This window comes from Chelonoidis abingdonii, chromosome 2, assembly GCF_003597395.2.
Source record: "Chelonoidis abingdonii isolate Lonesome George chromosome 2, CheloAbing_2.0, whole genome shotgun sequence".
NCBI classification, from domain to species: Eukaryota; Metazoa; Chordata; order Testudines; family Testudinidae; genus Chelonoidis; species Chelonoidis abingdonii.
In genome coordinates this window covers 207,290,244-207,311,813 of record NC_133770.1, presented here as the reverse complement: position 1 = coordinate 207,311,813, position 21,570 = coordinate 207,290,244, and the positions used below count along the sequence as shown (strand labels likewise).

At 41.5% G+C, this 21,570-nt stretch overlaps 1 protein-coding gene across 5 annotated transcripts; it reads right to left on the bottom strand.

Annotated features, from left to right (window-relative positions):
- Nucleotides 1–695: 695 nt before the first annotated feature.
- Nucleotides 696–12,930, bottom strand: LOC142046376 (uncharacterized). Of its 5 annotated transcripts, none has more exons than XR_012655338.1 (8): nt 12,785–12,930; nt 10,346–10,485; nt 9,224–9,310; nt 6,230–6,320; nt 5,133–5,322; nt 3,994–4,091; nt 2,945–3,067; nt 1,051–1,138 (listed from the first exon to the last, which is right to left on the bottom strand). XR_012655338.1 is itself a non-coding variant. In XM_075062933.1 (7 exons), the coding sequence occupies exons 1-7, from the start codon at nt 12,815–12,817 to the stop codon at nt 986–988; spliced, it is 792 nt and encodes a 263-aa protein (XP_074919034.1). In that variant the 5' UTR covers nt 12,818–12,930; the 3' UTR covers nt 696–985. The 5 variants fall into 5 exon arrangements, 2 of the variants coding, with proteins under 2 accessions (XP_074919034.1, XP_074919035.1); XR_012655337.1 differs by having other exon boundaries at nt 1,061–1,138; nt 2,878–3,067; XM_075062933.1 differs by lacking the exon at nt 2,945–3,067 and having other exon boundaries at nt 696–1,138.
- Between the last annotated feature and the right edge of the window lie 8,640 nt (nt 12,931–21,570).

The window sequence follows — 21,570 nt, the reverse complement described above, 5'->3', positions numbered from 1 at the left end:
TTCATTTGGGGCACCCTATGAATTTGGGGGAAAAAAGGATTTGACCACAACATCTCTGCACCTTCTTCCATGTTGCCCTTTACATGGGGGAGCACTTTCCCAAAACTGATATGTAAACCCACCACCTTCTCCTCCCTCAGATCTGTCCAAGTGTCTCTCTGTAAAACACTCTTGAGAAACCAGACAATTGATGGACAGATAGTTGCTGTTTTATTTAATAAGGAAAAAACTGTCATGCAAAGAGTAAACAAACACATAGAATAAGATAGCAGGTAGGAACATCTGGGTAAAATGTTCAAGGAACCAACTCAAAAGTAGGAATTTGGGGTTACTGGGTCCTCAGTGAATTTACAAATAATAGGCCAGATCCTAGGCTGTGTTAGGGCAGCTTTATATCAAACTGCTAGCACAAAGCAACCTTAAAGCCAGGTCACTAATCCTTCAGAGATTTTGCCTGCTTGGACTGAAGCTCAAGTAGCATAGAGCTACTGGACCACTTCCGACCCTGGATAGTGGGGAGGGGGGCAAATTGTTTTCTGCTCTCCTGCACTCAAATGATCTCACTGCACAGCACCTTACAACCACCTTTGCAATGCCCCTCCTCAGCTGCATTGATCTTTCTTCTACCACAACTGACGACTAAGCCCATGAAGTCTATGATAATAAAATAGCAAAGCTGGACAATTAGTTAAATACAAAGATAAGAAATGCACATTATTTATTCCTGCAACATCCATTTTAAACAAATGAAACAGAACCACTGAATTTTTAAAACAAAATTATAAAAGGACAGTTTATTCAAAAACTATATAGCAAAGGCACAAGGTCAGTGTAAAAGATACAGAACACTGTAAAATTGCATGTTAGAGTCAAGGAAGTCATGATTTTATTGTGGAAAATGAAGTGCTAACCTGGTAACCAGGTTGGTCTGTGTTTTGGGAAAAGAATTCAACATTAAAAATCTAAATGGAATGTTTAATTTCTATTAAATTATACGACTATTTCTAGTTGCAAAAGGTGTGGCAAAAGCAAATCCATATGTTGAACTTATGTGTTTCAAGCACTTTTCATACTGATTATTCAGTTTTACTGATTCTTGCAGAGCATACTTTAAATCTTCTATCTCGTCGAAAAATTCCTAAAAAAGAAAATTAGGTAGTCATCTTTTTTTTTTGTTCTAGTTACATTTTCCATTAGATGTTGGAAGGTTATGGTCATACGTCAAAATTTTCCCCTGCTTCAGCCTACTTCTCAGGCTACAGACACAGCAAGTCTCACAGCCCAAGCTGATAGACTCAAACTTCCACTAACATGCTAAAGACAGCCGCATAAACATTGCAGCTCGGGCCAGAGCTCAGGCTCTGAAGCCTGGTGAGGGAGGTGGGCTTCAGAGCCTGAGCTGGAACGTCTACACAGCAACATCAAGTTTATCAACTCAGGCTCTGACACTCGCTGCTGTGAGGTGTGTAGACGTAACCTAAGAGTACTCAAGTTATATACATAGGAATCACTTTGGTCACCAGTGAGGCTGCAACCACATCTGAACTGAGATGTAACAGCTAACTGCAATACTGCACAACATCTTACAATTTTTATATAGCATCTTTCATACAAATAGTTTCAAAATATTTTACAGACAAATAATAAAAGTAAAGTAAAAAATATGTAGCAGCAAGAGAAATTAAGAGAGAAGCAAAGGAGAGAAGAGTCAATGTTGCAGAAAGACAAAAAGGTAGTTCTAAATGGCAAGAAGGATAGGTAGTCACACAAACCCACTGGTGTGGACAGAGATAGTAAGATGGATTCAAGAGAGAAAAAGTCCACAAAGACGCAGGAAACAAATCAGTGAAAATTTAAAAAACCAAAGGGATTTCAATGGGATCTCAAAGTGAATCAGGAGCCAGAAGAGGTGTCTGCTAATGGAAATGTAGTTACATTTCCCTGTATTTGCAAAAGCCAGACAGCAGAATTCCACATATCATGGAATCTGGAGAGCTGAGAGTTAGGAGTGAGTTCATAAAGACTGGAACTGCAATAGTCAAGGAGAGAGGAGACTAAGGTATGGATACGGATTTCAGTAATGGAGGAGTCAAGGCAATGACGTGCACAGGCAATCTTTCAAAGTTTAGGACAGAAAAAGAATAGCATTTCCAAATCACTTACAGAGGAAGTTTAGCAATAGCAGGGAGAATGTAATGACCCAGAACTCTAGCTCGAAAGGTGACACAGAATCTACTACTTTCAAAAGAGACTACATGATAAAGATGCCTCCAGATTTTACTGTGTTCTTCTCTTGTTTTTACTTTGACTAAGCGCTTTGGAGAAAGGAGTCAGTTTTGGCTTTGTAACCTGCTACACACATCTTGTAGTCATCTGTATAATAAAATTCCACAATTGTTACTCTGTATGTCACTGTGAAGCCTACAATGTCCATTGAGCCAGCATGAGGAGACAGAAACAGCTACAAACATGGCTGAGAGCTTTTTGTTCTGAATATCACCAAATTCACTGTTTTACTGTCCAATTTTTAAGTTCTCAGCCACTTTAATTTTATGAATTACACTTGTGTGGTGTGCAGCTACAGTAGGCATGTATCTATGCCAAGTCATGAGTCCTAGACCATTGCAATATCAGAGGTAACTCAACCAATCACCACCCTTCCTCTATAGCTAATTTGCATGCAATAGTTGTATTGGTTGTATGAGAGAGGCTGCATAGACCGTAGATTATGTGGCCCGACTGCCACACCCATGTGATATCACAGGCTTTCAGCTACTAGTATATCAGTAATAACAACCTTAGTGACAAATTATTAGGTCCTCAGATAGATCTCTCATCTGAAATATGAGATTTTCAATCACACAGTAGTAACCCTACATCCTAAATAAAACATCAGACTGGGCCATATTGATTCAGTAACAATACTTAGAAAACAGTCACACACCATAAATCACCAACATCACTTCCTGCTGGATCTGTAAGAACTACCCAGATGAAAACCTGTTGGAGCTGATGAGAACAACAGGACAAGGCAGTACGTCCTTCAAGAGGTAACACTAAGTTAATACTGAAAACAAGTGAAAAGTGATATCAGTATCTGAATTTATTCTTCAACGAACACTCAGGACTATACAATTATTAGGATTACTCTCTACACACCTAGCATAAAATTACAAAAGCACCTAACTGGACTGAAGTTCCCAAATCACTTGAATGCCAATGATGCCAATATGTGCTACAAATGTCCCAGTCCAAGAGCCAATGGATTAATGTTTGTCCTCCAATCAGAAGGACCAAGCTGAAATAATTTGATTTTTGTGTTTGCATAAAGCTAAAAACAACTGAAAGGAAATTTGCTGCTAAAAATGAAGATATTCAAATACCTCAGATGAACAGTAAGATTAGCCCTCAAACTCTTACCATTTCATTTCAAGATTTACAAACACTTCCCACTAACTCCCTTCCCCCTTGGTCCAAATGTCTATTTTAAAAGCCCAGCAAAGAAGAGTGAAAAGTCCTGCCCTGGGAGTAATTAACTCCATGGGAGAATAATCCTCCACTCACAAATATTACAGAGCAGCAGAGGATACTTAGTTTGAGAAATTTGTTTTTGTTCTTGATGCAATTATCTATCTGTTGGGCAGAACTAAGTCAATCGATTTACACTTCAGTCAGTGTCTCTGTAACACAGAGAAAATAATCTCTCAATTTAATCATGAAGGTGGAGGACTATAGACAGAAGTCGCCCAAGATAAAAGCGTGTTCACAAGAGAATCAAGCAGGTAAAAACAAAAGTTTATCTGAATTCCAATTACTCCTCTTCCTGAACAAGTGTGAATGGAGGAGATTAAACCAAAGACATTTTAAATGCTAACAAGCAAACACATATTGGAGTCCATTTGTACAACAGCAAGTACTTCTATGGTTAATATACGCTAGGAAGTTAGTTTTATAAATTTGTCTATTATGAAATTTACCCTAAAAGCAAAGTACCTTGTCTAATCCAGGTAATTCATTTCTTTGCATTCTCCTTTCTCTAGAGAGCTTCTCATTTTTTTTCTTCAGCTTTTGAATTTCAAGCAGCAATAGCTCTACATTCAAATTAAAAATTCATATTTTAATCACTACAATTAACTTCTCATACATCATATTATACTACATCCAATGTGTTTTGAGCAGTAATTTGCATAACAGTATTTTAGAAAAAAAATTATTTACCTTTAAAAATCTGATCCTACCCATTTCCAACAACTATGAGATCATAGGATATGCCAGTGGGATAGTTTTTTGTACATTTTTATAAAAGCCTATTCCGAGATTTTTGCTTTGCTAGCATTCTATCCAACAATCAGAAACTCTGCTCTCACACATGATTTGAGGACTTTGGAATTGCAATGAGTTCTTGGCTTTAAATAAAAACCTTGATGTCACAGTAGTCTGGGCATTCTATATACAAACTATTCCTCTGATGGGTTCCTCCATTAGTTAGATAAACCCCTGTTCCACTCTGCTCTATTCTAGAAAAGTAACCTTATAAAAATTATACTGTGTGGGGTCTAGGTTTGTCTCTTAGCTTCCATAACAAAGATACCCAGTTTGCTGTAAAAAAAAGGAGGGAGGAAGAGGGAGGGAAAGGTTAGATCTGGCTAGGTTCTCCCTCATACATCATCAACAAAAATTAAGATTCTGAAGTCAAAAGTATGAAGCTGCACACCTGTGCAACAAGATTGCCTCCAATGGGTTTGTACATGTACAGCTGACTATAACATAGTAAATAACGTTGATACACAAGATATAGACTACAGCTCCTTTCCCAGAGCTACATTGGCTTTATAGGTCTAAGCAAAAAAAAAAAAAAAGGCAGCAAATTTTTTTGTCACTAAAATAAAAAAATATGAGACTAAATCCACACAACGCAGATCTACTGATCAGATGGGGCCATTTTCACATAGGCCTTATTGTAGTACCTGAAGTGCTATTAAGCTTTGAAAAAAGGCTAAATGAAGCACATGGCCTTGAGTGAGCCCTATGTTTTACGATGAAACACATCCTCTTTGATGAGAAATGACATGTATAAAAGCATGAGCAGAGAGTCAATGTTTGTTTTGTAAACTGCTATACATATCTATTACCTAAATATTTGCAAGAACAGGCTCTCTTCTTTTTACATATGCATCTATGAGAAAATGTTACTTCTCTCTCTGCCGTTGGAGTCCTTACTCCAGAAACAGTATTGTCCTTCTGGGAGACCTTTCTACATTCCAGCTGCTGAATTCTTTGCTTTTGTCCTTGAAGTTGATGCTCTAGCTCATGAATTTTAATCTATGTTAAAAAAAAATTGAAAATTTAAAAGCAAAAGTGTACAAAAAAAAAATCAATCTCAGATTTATGTGATTAGAAATATCTCTTGAGCACCAATTTAAAGATCCCAGTATCTAATTTAGAACAGAATTTACCAGCAAAAGCATGAAGGATAAGAGACAAATCCTGCAAACATCAATTTTTTTCAAAAATCTGTTAGAAATACATACAAACAAATAAGAAATACCAACCCTCCTCCCACAAAAAAAATGAAACATTTTACACTGGTCCTGATCTGAACTTACTGATATCAGCCATACAACAACCATGACACTACTTTGAAAAATGATTAATCACAGTACATAAATCTGAAGAGGCACTTAAAGAATTTAAATATATTGGGGAAATATTAGTTTGAAATATTACATAGTATTGTCAGATACAGCATGTCCCACATTTTTTTTACTAAATACTAAAATACAACAATTTTCTTTATCTAGTGGCTACATTTACATAACTGGATTTTTAAAATCTGTTTTGTTGTTTAAACTATAAAATATTAATATGAAGTTTTTAAACTAACAATTGTGCAACTCTTTTTTCTGGCAATAGCAAAAATGATGTTTATCCCAACACAATGAACACTAACTCCAGTTAGATTGAGCCAGTTCTTACAACTATCTACAAAAATAGCCTAAAGGTAATCAACACTGAAGTCATCGACCAAAGAGAGCAGTGACAGAATTTACTCTCAAAGTCAAAATAAGACCATTCAGCTGTGAATTCAACAAGGAAAAGAGAGAAAATTTAAAGAGAGAATGAAAAGAGAAATATTCATGACCATTTATACAAATATTAGGAAAGCTCAAAACCTATCCTTAAGTGTCACATTAAATTATTTGAACTAAACTGAACAGTCACTACTTACAGTGAGATTTTTAATTGATTCACTTTGTTCCTGGTTTATTTTGATTTCTCTGTCATAACGTTTCTGCAGGTTATTATACATCTGAAGTATTCTAACAACAGAAAAAAGTGTATGAATTGCTGAATATAGCATGCAAATTACTATTTTATTGCTTCATACCAGAATCCTTTAAAAAAAAGCCTGCTCACATTTGGTAGTATGTTAGTTATACGGAAACCCTTTGGATTGCAGTTATATTTCATATCTCTGAGTCTACATAAATCAGGTCCATAGATTAACTCAGAGGTAGGCAACCTATGGCACGGGTGCCGAAGGCGGCACGCGAGCTGATTTTCAGTGGTACTCACAGTGCCCGGGCCCTGGCCACTGGTCCAGGGGGCTCTGCATTTTAATTTAGTTTTAAATGAATCTTCTTAAACATTTTTAAACCCTTCTAGTTTAGTTATATATTATAGACTTATAGAACAAGACCTTCTAAAAACATTAAAATGTATTACTGGCACGCGAAACCTTAAATTAGAGTGAATAAATGAAGACTCGGCACATCACTTCCAAAAGGTTGCCGACCCCTGGATTAACTAGTGCAGTGTTTTTCAATCCATGGGTCACGACCCGGCATGTAAGGCACTGAGTTGCCATGCTCTGGTCAGCACCGCCGACCGGGATGTTAAAAGTCCCATTAGCGGTGCCGCCCAGCTAAGGCAGGCTAGTGCCTATCTTTTCCAACACTGCACTGTGCCCTAGCAGCAGTCTGGCTTTTCTTCAACTGGGTCCCCAGAAAAAAAGTTTGAAAACCACTGAACTAGTGAATACGCATGGACGTTTCTCCTATTACACCATTAACATGTTCATTAACTCCTAGAAACAGAGCATAATCTTAGGTAATAACCCAAGTTATTGGTATTCTTGTGTATAAGAAATATGCCCATTCAAATACCAACATTCATATGAAATGAATCCAAAATAGATACACAAAAAAAAAAACCTATACACTAGACATCAACAAAGAACAGTAATGCATAGTTCATACATGCAACACTTAGTCATATGAGTAGACCCAATGACTTCATGGATTAAGGATTGGACTATTCAAGCCTGACTCAAAGGTCACTGACTTCAGTGGATATTGGATTGGGCTCTTACTGAGAACAAAATGCAACTGACTATGTGAAGAATCCTGTGCTTTCTGAAACAGACACTATGATAAAACCTCCGTTTTCTATAAAGCTATACATACAAACGCTGAAGGTTTCTTATGGATAAAGTTATTTCTCAGTCTCATAAAACAAAAGGTGCTTATACTGAATGTTTTGCATATTGAACTTATTTTATTAACTTTCACAGAAACACCTCACAGCTAGAGTTAGAGAAGAGAGAGTGAGAAATATTCATGGTGTATAAGATTTTATTTTTTTTACATTTTGCCTATAAAGTAAAATATGACTGCATGAGTGTGTTGTATCCTATTTCACCTAATAGGTTTTAATAGTGCAATAAAAAGACAGGAGGACAAACATTACCACACATCAGCAGTGTATTATTGCCTAGGCCGACAAGGCCTAGGCCTAGGCCCGCAAATTTGAGCACCCATGGAAAAGCTAACCTTCCCACCCCCACACCACTCCAGCTCACTTCTGCCTCCTCCGCGAGCACGCCGCCGCATCCCATTTCTCTCCCCTCCCTCCCAGTGCTTGCCCTGCGAAAACAGCTGTTTCGTGGGGCAGGGAGGGAACACGGCACGCTGGGGGAAGAGGCGGGGCCGGGGCAGGGATCCAATAGGGGCAGGGATGGGGCAGAGTTGGGGTGCGGACTTTGGGGAAGAGGTTAGAATTGGGGCGGGGAAAGGGTGGAATCGGGGCAGGCGGGGCAGCAATTATTTCAGGGCCTATGGGCGGCAAAATCATTAATCCACCACTGCCACACATGCAGTACAATTATCTCCTTAATAAGGATAATCATGAACTATTATAGAAAATAGTGATGCGCTAGAAACACTGTAAAAATCAGATTCACTTTAAGTGCTGAAAAAGCAAACCATTTATCAAGATATTGGCTCTGTCTTCTTCCTTCTTGTCAATGGAACTATTGTATATAATTCAGACTTCAGGGAAAGGGATTTTTAACTATGAACATTTGATATTAGCAAAGGTAGGAGAATTCCTACCACTTAGGCAAATTCTTGGTGACTTCCCAACTATTGTCCTACAAAATATGTATTCGAATCTTTAATTTGATCCGAAACCTTGACAAATAAAATGTAAGACTCCAATCTGCAACTGATAGAGCATGAATGGACTGCTACACCTATATGGAGACCCAGTGAACTTAATATGGCTCCGTGCAAGCCAAGAATACCCTGTATGCACTACAAATTGCATGATGACAGCCTTAATGCTCCTTCTGTGAACTGAACTAAAACTGTACCCTTCACATCAAAGCCAGTTATGAGAGTTTAGTCAGAAATAATTCACAAACCCCAATGTAAAATAAATCACTTCTTGTTCAAAGAATAACAGACTAAAGCAATAATATGATTTAACTGCTGGGGTTTTATATTGGACAGTGCACTGTCCAATGAATGACTTACATTTAATACTTCTAGATTCCTAACCTCAAATTATGTCATTTATCTTTCTCCTCTCCACAAGCTTTCTAACTTCTTTCCATTTTTCCCTAAGCTTCCCCATTTCCCTCTATTTTTCCCAAGTGAGTGAGTTGTGGAGAAAATTTCTACTCAAGCCTTATATATTTTTCTCTACTTTCATTGTCTGAAGCACTGTCAAAGCATTCCCTTTCTCAACACTTAAACAAAATGAATTTTCATTTCTATAGCATAATGTAGGAATTTGAATTGACATTTCTCATGAATAATATACTCCATATTCTACCCAAGAGAAGTGAATCACCATATAAATCCCTTAAAGTATGCTAATTCCAGTAAGAAAAGACATGCTTCATAACCTTGCAAATAAGCAAGTCCCCAGAAGAACTTACCTGGCACTTTCGCTTGCTACTTTCATTTCCTTGTTCTGACTGCCACTTCCCTTGTGCCATAAGTGGGATTCTGTTTGAACCTGAACACTTAATTGAAATAAATGCAACAGCTTAAGGATGGTCTCTCTCCCACTCAACAATGCAAACAGATTTCAGAACTTTGATGGGACATTTTAAAGTAGGAAGGATAAATGAAGACTTTTTTTCCTTTGACCTCAAAATACAAGTTTACACTTCTCATGTTTTTCACTCTGTATGGAAAGTCCTGAAAATACTGCACATAGAGCTACACTGAATGCTATCCAGCTACTTTTCAAAGCACCAAAACTTAAAAGTCAAAACTTCACTTCCAGATGTTTTAAGTAACATTATTACTTAAAGTATTGCACATTACACTCACTGATAGTTTATTTACCATCAAAATATCCTAGAGCACTTTACACTAAGTTGGATGCTAGTTGCACATTGAGTAAGCAAATGCAGAAGCCACATACATACAGATAGATATTAGAACTTATTGTTGCACTGACAATGTGAATTTTGTCCAGAGCACCAGGCTTGCCCTCTACTCTTTTTTGAGCCGTGCCCCAAGACTTTTATCATCCTCCATTTTTCCTTGAACGGACAGCCAACAACGATAAGCAGAACAAATTATGTTTAATGGTTCATCTAAAACAGTGGTTCTCAACCAGGGGTCTGGGGCCCTCTTGGGGGCCACAAGCAGGTTTCAGGGGGTCTGCCAAAGCAGGGCCAGCATTAGACTTACTGAGGCCCAGGGCAGAAAGCCGAAGCCCCACCGCAAAGTGCTGAAGTCTGGGGTTTCAAGCCCAGCCATCCAGGGCTGAAGCTGAATCCCGAACAACTTAGCTTTGCAGGGCTCCCTGTGGCATGGGGCCCTAGGGCAACTGCTCTGCTTGCTACCCCCTAACGCTGGCCCTGGCTTTTATATGCAGAAAAACAGCTGGGCCGTGGAGTTTTTATAGCATGCTGGGGCGGCCTCAGAAAGAAAAAGGTTGAGAACCCCTGTTCTAAAAGATGTCATCAGGGGACAAGTACCCAAGTTCTGCATGGCAATGTCATCCCTACTTCGAGACTTTAATCCAGGGAAATAATAATTCTTACTCTCTGCTTGTGACATAGTCACGCATTAACTGATCCAGATGCAGTTTCTCCTGGATCTGAGCCAAATCATTTTCTAGCTGTTGATTTTTTCTATGCAGCCTTTTCAACTTCTTAAGTAGCTGTTCGTTTTCATTATTGAGCTGGAAAGTAAGAGAAAAACATTTTACCAAATGAAATTTTCAAATGCTATATTAATGTGGGTTCCTAACTATTAATGTGGGTTCCTAACATTTCTGATTAACATTTTTATAAACCCCAGTATGTTCACCCTGGATCACTCATATGCATAAAGCAAGGTACTTCAGAAAGCCATTGGCTTAATTTTTTTTATGGAGAATGAACCCGAACATACTTTCCTTAGGATATACACAAAAGATATAATATCCTCTGTACAGTTTAGTGAATCAGTACCAAATGCTTCTATTTTGTCAGTGCATCAAGTGAAAAATATGTCTCTATACACAGACAGGAAGGAGAATATATGCATGCTGTTGCCAGAGGCTCTCAAACTGTGGGTCAGGACCCCAAAGGCTGGTGTTAGACTTGCTATGGCCAAAGCCAAAGCCTGAGCCCCATCAACCAGGGCCGAAGCCCTAAAGCTTCAGCCCTGGAAAGACAGGCTAAGGTTACATGCCTCTTGCTCAGGGCAGAAGTCCTTGGCCTGCAGCTCGGGTTACCCCTACAGCTCAGGGCAGCAGGACTGGGGTGGGCTGAGGCTTGGGTCCCCCATCCTAGGGTCATGTTGTAATTTTTATTGTCAGAAAGGGGCTCACAATGCAATGAAGTTTGAGAACTGTTGTGTTGGACTGTACTTTGAAACATAAGCACAAGTGTGTCTGCAGAATTGGGGCCTATCTTTATACATGATTAGTCCCATTGAAGCTCTTAGTATATAAATAGCTTTAGGATACAAAGCACTTTATACATTTATATTATTTTCACCTATGTAGTTTATTCCACTGCTTAACTATTTTTATAGTGAGCAAAAACTTTCCAATATCTAATCCAAATCTCCCTTGCTACAAACTAAAATGATTGCTTCTTTTCCTACACTCAGTGGACATGGTGACCAATTGATCACCATCCTCTTTATTGTACCATTTTCCACATTTGAAGACTCTCATCTCCATGTCCTCAGTCTTCTCTTCTCTAAACCAAATATGCCCAATTCTTTCACTCTTGTATTTTCCAAATCTTTTTTTTAACTCCCCTCTGGACTCTCTCCAATTTGTTCACACTTTTTAAATGTGGTATCCCAAACTGGACATTATACTCTGGCTAAGACCTTATCAATGTCAAGTAGACCAGAACAATTAGCTGCCATCTTACACATGGCACTCTCATTAGAGAAGAATTACCTCCCATGACTTACACATGGCACTCCTGTTAGTCTGTCACTTGCCTTTTTTGCAATAGCATCACACTGTTGACTCATTTTCAATCTGTGATCCATTGTAACCCTAAGATCCTTTTCTGCAGTACTGTTCTCCAGCCACCTATTCTAATACGATTAGGCTTATTTCTGTAAACTCTTATCATTTTGATTACCGTTAAACTGAAGTCAACTGGAATACCCAAGCAAGTAAAGTTAAGGATGCCATAAGTGTTTGCAGGATCAGAAAAGTTTTAAAAATAAAAAAGTACACTTCAAATGGGGGCGGTTTTTTACATGAATTAGGATATTGTAAATCCAAATGGTAACTAGACTGGAAGATCTTAAGAAGTTTATGTTCAGCTATTATAAATAACAGCAGCATACACTTCCATCTTCTAGTAAGAAAAAGAACAGTTTAAGATGTTGGAAACATGCAAAAGCTAAATAAACACAATGAAAACAACATAAATGGTTATGCTATCTAAATGCCAAGTGGTCACTGTGAACAATTAATGCGTTCATCTCCTTTTATCCTAAAGGTAGTTACAAACTAAACGCTTAACACTACCAGCTTGCAGTCTGGATAACGGGGGGAGGGGCAGATAATATTCGTGCCTCTAAGTCCCCCAACAATGTTCGCGGTTTTTCACCCATGGCGCGGTGCGACAGTCCCAAATGGGGGTTACGAATTAGCTGAGCCCAAGGCGGGGTGGGAGGGCAGAGAAAGCGCCAATCCACAGAGCGCTGCTCAGCGCGGGAAGGGGACAACCCCCCGGGGCCCGCCCGCCCTTCTCCTTCCGGCCCAGGCAGTCGCCGCACGTGAGACCGTTTCCCGCCAAACTGACACGCGGCTGGTGGCGCAGGGCGTTGCTACGACAGCCACAAGGCCCGTTCTGCCTTGGCGGAGCAGCGGGGGCTCGTCAGCGGCAACGGAGGGACAGCACCACCGGGCCAGTATAGCCCCGCCCCGCCCCGCCCCGCCCCGCCGGCTGTTGAGGCGCTGGAGCCGGGAACCATCCGCCCCTCGCAGGCAGCCGCCACGCGAGCCTCCGCGGCTCACTCACTTGGAGACACTTGTGGACGGTGGGCAGCTCCATGAGCCCCACAGGAGAGACCACACACCCCCCTGCACGCACAAGGGGCGGAGACTAAGGCAATCCCTCCCCCCGCGCACAACGCGCCTCCTCTCTTTCCAACGGCCCCGCGGCTGCGGACTGAAAGCCCCCTGGCTAGGTGCCCAATTCGCTGCCTGCCCGCTTTCCTTCCGCGTATGCATCACCCGGGGCGTGCAGGGACTAGGGACGCCAGTGTTTTAATACTGAATGAGGATTTAGAGGCGGAGGCCAGTGCAGCCTCACGGCCGCCTTTCCCAGCTCGAGGCAGGCGGTCCTCGGGCACCTAATTACTCGGATGGATGCGACCTCAGAAAGTGGGTGATGTAATTAATCCGCGACTATGCTGCTTCAGGCCCCTCCTGCTTGCTGTGGAGACGGAGGCAAAGAGGAGGGGCTAGTTCCTCCCACGGGTCCAACAGAAACTCAGACTAGCAAACCGTCTAAGCTTGTGGTCTTCAAACGTTTTTATTGGGGATCCAGTTGAAGAAAATTGTTGATGCTCGCGACCCAACGGAGCTGGGGGTGAGTGGTTGGGGGGGGGGGCCTCAGGGCTAGGGCAGAGGGTTGGGGTGAAGACGTGAGGGCTACTGGGTGGGACTGGGAATGAGGGGTTCAGGGTGTGGGAGGGGGCTGTGGGCTGGGGTGCAGGAAGGGATCAGGGCTAGGGATGCAGGCTTGGGGTGTTGCCAGGGATGAGGGGTTTGGGGTGCAGGAGGGGGCTCGGTTGGGGGGGCTCAGGACTGTGGCAGGGGATTGAGGTGTGGGGCTGAGGCACAGATTTACCTCCAGCGGCTCCCAGTCAGCAATACAGCCAAGATGCAGAGGCAGGCTTCCCACCTACCTTGGCACCATGGACCACACTGCACATGAATTAGCCAGCATTAGGTCCATCTCCTAGGCGCAGGTGCACAAGTGGCTCTGCACAACTCTCACGCACAGGCACTGCCCCTCCCCAGCTCCCATTGGCCAGAATGCAGAGCCAGTGCTCGGGGTTGGGGCAGAGTGTGGAGCCCCGAGGCCCCCCTGCATAGAAGCTGGACCCTCTGCTAGCCATTCCAGGGCGCAGCACGGTGTCGGAACAGATAGGCACTAGCGTCCCTTAGCTGGTCAGCACTGCCGATGGGACTTTTAACCTCCCAGTCGGCGGTGCTGACCAGAGCGACCCCGTGCCTGACATGCCATGACCCAATAGTGGGTCGGGACCCAAACTTTGAAAAATGCTGATCTAAGTGATTCTGTGGCACAGTCTGCGTGCGCTGTGCTATGTGCCTGTACAGGCCAAGGCTTTTGATTTGATTGCTGGTCTTCTTGCAATATTTGCTGTGTCCCGCCGGGGTCCTCCTGTACTGATCACATTACGTGCTCCATCTTTTTCAAAGGGGAGCATCTAGCTTTCAGGCTTGGGAAGAAAAATATGAAACGAGTTCACTCTAAAGGCACCAAAACCAGAAGACAGACAACAACCCAAAATGTATTACTTTTTAAAAGTCTCTTTATTTTTTAGCAAGTCATGATTTATTTTTTAAACTGACTTATGATTTTTGAATATTTGGGGCTGACAGTTTTGCACATATACACAAATACATTGAATGCTTGTGGTTGGCAATATTCTACATAAGCACATGTGCATATACATAGGTACTGAATACTTGGGGTTGACAGTATTTCACGCAAGCACATGGACAACTGAATGCTTGAGTTTGACCTGCATACAAGTGCACATGCATACACGTTGAATGGGGTTGGCAATATTGCACACAAGTACATGGGCACACGAGCACACATGCATGCACATGTAATGCTTAGGGTTGTCAGTACTGCACACAAACGTGCACGTGCATACATACTGAATACTTGGGACTGACAGTATTGCATGCAAAAGCACATGCACACACTGGGATTGACTTGCGCACATGCGTGCACTGAATATTTGGGGTTGGCAATATTGCACACAAGCACATGCACACACAAACTGTGGTCTTTTAGTAAGGCCCCTGATAGCTGCCACTCACCCTCTCTTTGTGAGGTCTCCCTTGTTTACCTCATCCTCAGGATCAGCCACACAATCCTCCAGGAATCACTCTCAGGGCTCATGAGATTCCCTGAGATGCCATGTAGTAACAGGGCAATCACTCTACTACCATGACAAACTGATGCTGAATAAAGCAAGAAACCCTGTGCAGTCTTCAAAGAAGATGCTTCTTGACACCAGTCACTGGCTCAGTTCACTTAAAGAAGGGCACATGTTATTTTCCATATGCCCTTTTATAATTGTAATTATATTTTACAAATTTGATGTAAAAATATTTTACTTCATTTTTATCTGGATACCCATTTTTAAAATGGCAACAGAAAGCCTTGGTGGGAAGCACTGCAGTAGGGAAAAGTCAGACGAGGTATCCCATTATAGAGAGTATGAGCAGGACACTACATTTCTCTGAAATCTGGAAATGTCTCTGTTTATTAATTGTTCATAAATCTAGTAGTTAAAGCCATGTGAGAAGATAACGGCCCATAGAGGCAAAGAGGGTGGTATTTTCAAGAGCATTTAAACAACTTGGTAAGACTTATGCTCATAAGCCACTTAGGTTCTTCTGCAGAAGGGTAAGAGAAAGGGGTAAAGGATGGACTTCTCTGGAACTCCCACTGAAAGTGGAAGAGAGAAGGAAGAAGACCCCACTGAACAACATGCAGAAGGAACAATCAGACGTATAAGGGGTATGAGAGAAGATAGTCTATGAAAGGATCTGTCCCAGATGGTTCACCAAATGAAAAGTCTGAAGATCTCCAGTCCTTCCTTAACTCCTTCTGCAAATATACTAACCATTTCTGGACACAATCCCTATTTCCCAACTCCATAATAATTTATTAATGAGACTTTATAATAATGTAACACTTATACATAGCTTTTTAGACCCAGAGATCTCAAACATTTTACAGAGATAGGTACCATCCCCATTTTACAGATGGGAAACTGAAGCACAGGGGAGTTGGGTGACTTGCCAATGTCATATAGCAAGTAAATGACAAAGCCAGGAGGAGAACTCAGTATTCCCAGTCTAAAGTTCTATCCACTGAACTACATGTCCTTGTTCAAGTCTACATTCCCATAGCTGGCATGGCAGAGCAATTAGAGACCTGAGAATTTGGTCAGCAATGTTACTAGGAACCTGCGGTAAGGATATTACCTTGCACCAAGTCTAGCTTGTTAAGTTTTAGCTACTAGAAAGCATTTTATCATTATTTCTCTTGTAACCATTTCTGACTTTAATACCTCGTACTCTCTTAAAATCTCTCTTTGTAATTAAATAAACTTGATTTTTTTTTAATGAAAGCTAATAAAGTGTGTTTAGACTGAACTGTTTGGATAGCTCCAGTAAAAGTAGCAAACTGTTGCATACTGACCCTTTACAGGGGCAAAGGACCCCTAATATCTGAACTGCCCAGTACAGGGCTGAACACTGCAGAAAGTATATTTTGAGAGAAATTTGAGATTGGAAGTTGGGGGAGGGGGTGGCATCCCACAAGTAGTAACCAAGTCTGGTGAAAGCCAGAGTATGACTGACAGGCTGCTGAGATCAGAGCTGCTGGGTCATGGATGTAGTTATGCACAGATACCAGGGTGTGGCCTGCACACTGTGGCCCAGGGTGGGAGCTATAACAGCAAAACATTGCGAGGCACTGAAGGTTCTGGGGAAGGTGATGACTCAATCTCTTACTTGTCTGGACTGCATCCTGGAATGTGACAACTGAATTTTGGGCCTTGTCTGTGGAAGGGGTCCAAATGTGCTTAAACTAGCACTGGTCCGGAGGGCCTAAAAATCCCCCCAAATCCTAGATCTCTTGCAAAAAGCTGGAAGTTAGGGTATAGCAGGACATTTGTCCCATCACACACACTAAGGTCAAAATTTTCAAAAGTGGATATTGATTTTGCATAGCTCAATTTTGGAGTGTCCCAAATGAAGTCGTTGAGAGCTGCAGGTACACACCTCTGAAAATCAGGCCCAAGGTATCTCAGCTTGGGCATCCAAAACCAGGGGCACCGAAAACTAATATAGCCTGTTGAAAATGTTTGCTTATATTAATAAGTGTATGTGCATGCCACAGGTTATAGCAAACTTTGAAAGTCTCATCTTTTTTTTAACTGGACGATTTCCATGTATTTCATGCTGATCTCTGAAGGGATGGTGGAGGTTGGATTCTCTGTGTGATAACTACACCAATATAGTAAAATTTGTGCAGTTTACAATTACTGTGAAATAGGGACATGACAAATTATTGGCTGAGGAGTAATTAAATCAATTTAAATTATAGCAGTTTCACCTTTGGGTGACCCTCCTTTCTGTACTGTACAACTGAATAGACTATGATTGCCATCTGAAGTGCACTTAGAGAACATTGGCATTGATTAACGCTGCACAACTGTCTAGAACAGGAAACAAAGAATACCACATCTAATTAAATGACAAATATATCAATTAAGGCTTTACTTCCTGGAAGAGAGAGAGATCTACAATTACAGTCTGTTTTCTACTTAGATCAGGAGTTACAAGTTTTCACTTCACCAGATGTTCATTTTCTGAAAGAAAGAAGCTGCATGACCCTTATGCAACTGTGGAGGAACAGTGACCTGTAAGAGCTGCTAACCTAAGATGATGAGCATTCAGGCAAATAACAAAGTACCTGATAAACAGCAGTATTTCAGATCCAGTCAAAATGAAACTACTTTGAGCTGACATGCTTAAATAAGAGTAATGTGTGTAGACCATAAGAGTTGTTTTTGTTTTGTTTTTTGCCTCTGGCCCCACGGAGGGACCAGCCATGATTTTATTTCTTTCACAGGATACCATTGAGTCACATGTCAAAGCCCCAGTTCAGCCAGTCACTTCCCACATAAATGGGATTAGCATTGCTTCAGCTCTAGAAAAGCAAGTAGAGGTCAGAGACGCTGGGAGCTGACCATTCACTCAGGGTCTGGCATAGAGTAGAGCCAGGAGAATGAGAGCAAAACACTGTCTGCCCCAAGAATCCTGGAAAGGAGGCTGGAAAGTCACAGAGCTGCAGGCAACAACACAGCAAGGGTGGGGCAGATTCCAAGTTTTGTTATGTGAGAGGAACTGGCCAGTGTTTAGGAGTTATGAAAGATTAGAAGTTATGAAAGATCTTAGACATTATGAAAGATTGGTTAAGGGCCTAATCCAGCAAGGTGGAGCACACCTTCAGTGCACACCAAAATAAACGGAAGTTGAGGGCACTCAGCACCGCATAGTAGGTGGTGCCTTCCACCTTGCAGGATTGGACCTTAAGACACATTTGGATAAACTCAGTGTAATCAGCAGAGTAATAATAAAGAGCCAGTGAAAATTTCCTGAAGAAAATGGTAGGAAGTTTTGCTATCTGTTTGTAGATATTACAAGAAATACTACAACTTCTACAGAATATTTGTGGGGTTTTTAAAATACTATTTACAGTAACTGATTAGCTTGTTTTTTCATTTTGTTTCATTTTTATCGTACAGCATGATCTGAACAGATGCATGGCCAGTGTGAATCTGCAAAAAATGATGGCTTATTCAACTGATACTTCTGCCACTAAAAATATTTACAGAGACAAGGTGGGTGAAGTAATATCTTTTATTGGACCAACTTCTGTTGGTGAGAGAGACAAGCTTTGAAGCCACCTCAAAACAGAAACAGAAGTTGGTTTCATAAAAGATATTACTTCACCCACTTTGTCTCTCTAATATCCTGGGACTGACAAAGCTACAACTACACTGCATACCTAAAATCTTTGCAATTCAGTGTGCTGGAGGGACTCCCCAGGGCTTAGAAGAGCCTTTTGTTAAAATTCTACCACCATATTGAAGGGAGTAGTATGATAATTTCCCTACCTCTGATGGAGTTACCCCCTCTCTGAATGCTACCAAACCCTCTCTTTTGGAGATGACTTATCCCTAAAGTTCCTAAAAATTCTTGTGAAGAGCATTTTCCCCCTTTCCCATCAACCAGATTTCATCAGGTGTCCAGAATTTTCCAAAATTGTTCTCAGGATACTCCTGAATCAACTTACTAGATTTTCACAAAAACAACAAAGTGCCCTTGTGGCACCTTAGAGACTAATAAATTTATTTGGGCATAAGTTTTTGTGCACTAAAACCCACTTCATCAGATGCATGGAGTGAAAAATACAGTAAGCAGAATATATATTACAGCACATGAAAAGATGGGAGTTGCCTTACCAAGTAGGAGGTCAGTGCTAATGAGGCCAATTCAATTAAGATGAAAGTAGCCTATTCCCAACAGCTGACAAGAAGGTGTGAATATCAACAGAGGGAAAATTACTTTTTGCAGTGACCCATCCGCTCCCAGTCTTTATTCAGACCTGATTTGATGGTGTCCAGTTTGCAAATTAATTTCAGTTCTGCAGTTTCTCGCTGAAGTCTGTTTTTGAAGTTTTTTTGTTGAAGAATTGCCAGTAGCAGGTCTAAGCAGCAAGAAAGGAAATGTTCTGCTTTGTATAAGAGTAATAAAAAGATAATTGCTGAATTATAGAAGGAAAGATCCAATGTCTTGTTTTGCTGTTGCCAGTCTACAAGTACTACAAAAATCTTCTTTCATAAATCACCTGTAAAAAAAGCAGCCTTCTTAATCCTGCTTCAAGTATCCTCTAAGATGAAGCCCCCTATCTTTGTAGATTTGCTTATTATTTGCCACTGTGTAACCTGCCTTTACTAAATACTGCTGTTAAGTATTTTTATCCAGTCTGTCTTTGTGTAGAAACAGAATTAGGGCCAGAACCTTGGGTCTGGTCAAGCTATGTTCAGCACAGAAACCAAGCCAAGGAGCAAAGTGACTTTAAGCCACCTTTTCATCTCCCCAAACCTGATGGCAACTTGTGGCTTGTTCATGCATAAGTCCAAGGAGTCTTAGGACTGTTTAAACTTATGTTGCCACTGCAATAATTCTTCTTAGTGGCCATTCTGTTCAAGATCATCAGAAAACAAGGTGCTCCAGCCACACTCTTCCTGCCCCTTACATTACCATGGCACTATACCAGCCAGAGGCTCCTTCATGCAAGAGGAGTTTCCAGCTGCTGTTTTAGTGCAGCTCTACATCAACTTTGCACTGAGGATCTGACACTCTGAATTTAAAAGACTGCATGTAAAGATTTGTAAATCATGAATGTCAGTATTTTCATTTCTAAGATCAAGGGGTGAGTGTGCAGTGAAGAAAGACAAAGCGACTTGCTACAAATCCAGCCTCAAATGCTACTTGTTGTTACCGAATCCTCCTGCTCAGTATGATGCCACACTTAATTCCAACAGAAAACTGGTTCTATGCAAAAGATCTGCAAAACAGACTCAGACAGCACAAATGGGGATGTGCCCTGTGGAAACATAGCATGAAAATGCAATGGCTACATAGACAGGGTTTAGAGGTGGAATAATCATATTCAACTACAGCAGATTCACTCTCTGAGACTGGTGGTGTGTTGATATAACATGTAGAGATAGTAATGAAAGAAAAACAGATAATTCAAGATGATTAAAGAAACCTGACAAAGGCTTGTACTCACAGACCTTCCTGTTCCAGAAATCTGTAACTAACATATGTGGTCTAAAGGACTGAGGACAGAACTGGGAGTCAAAAGATCCATCTTTATTACTTATGCAAAAGGAATTGCTGGGTGCTCAGCACTTTTGAAAATCAGGCCACTTATTTAGCCACTTAAGTACTGATTTAAGAGCTTAACTTCAGACATTCAATTTCACATGGGGTTGCAACTACTCAGATTAGGCCTGGTCACCCCTCCATTCAGGTGGAGGGAAAGCTGAGCCACATGGTGTTGTGGCCTAGCACATGAAGAGTCTGTTCCGGTATGGCAGAGCACTGGGGATTCTGCTGATCAACTCCCGGCAGCACTGGCTCATGCACTAGGAGATAGCAAGACTCCCCCGCCAAAGGAGACGTGGGTTTCCAGAAGGAGGAAGGGGTGGGGAGGATGAGCGAGGACCAGAATAGGGACCCTGATGGGAGGGGCAGCAGGTACCAGAATTCCTTCCCTTGCCCCCAAGAAATATCTGAATTGGCACCAATTATAAAAGGGAGACTAAGGGTATGCGTACACCAGAAATACTACAGCAGCGCAGCTGAAGTGCTGCAGCTGCACCACTGTAGCACTGTAGTGTAGACACTACGGAGACAGAATTTTCTTCCGTCACTTTAGTTAATCCACCTCTGCAAGAGGTGGTAGCTAGGTCAATGGAAGAATTTTTCCATTGACCTTGTGGTGTCTACACCAGGGCTTAGGTCAGCTTAATTACATTGCCCAGGGCGTGCAATTTTTCAGAGCCCTGAGCAATGTAGTTAAGCCGACCTAACTTTGTAGTATAGACCAGGCCTAAATTTAGGGATTTACAAATAGTTTTTAAAATGCAAATATGCTCATGACCCGGGACAGCTTCAAGGTTTTTGCCACCCCAAGCAGCAAAAAACAACAACAACAAAAAAAGCCGTGATCGCGATCTGCAGCTCTACGACCGCCACTTCAGTCTTCCATGGCAATTCGGTGGATGGTCCTTCGTTCCGAGAGGGAGTGAGGGACCCGCCACTGAATTGATGCCAAAGACCCGGACGTGCTGCCCCTCACTGTTGGCCGCCCCAAGCAGCTGCTTGCTGGGCTGGTGCCTGGAGCCAGTCCTGCTCATGACTCAGGCATTTTTGTAGTAATTTCTA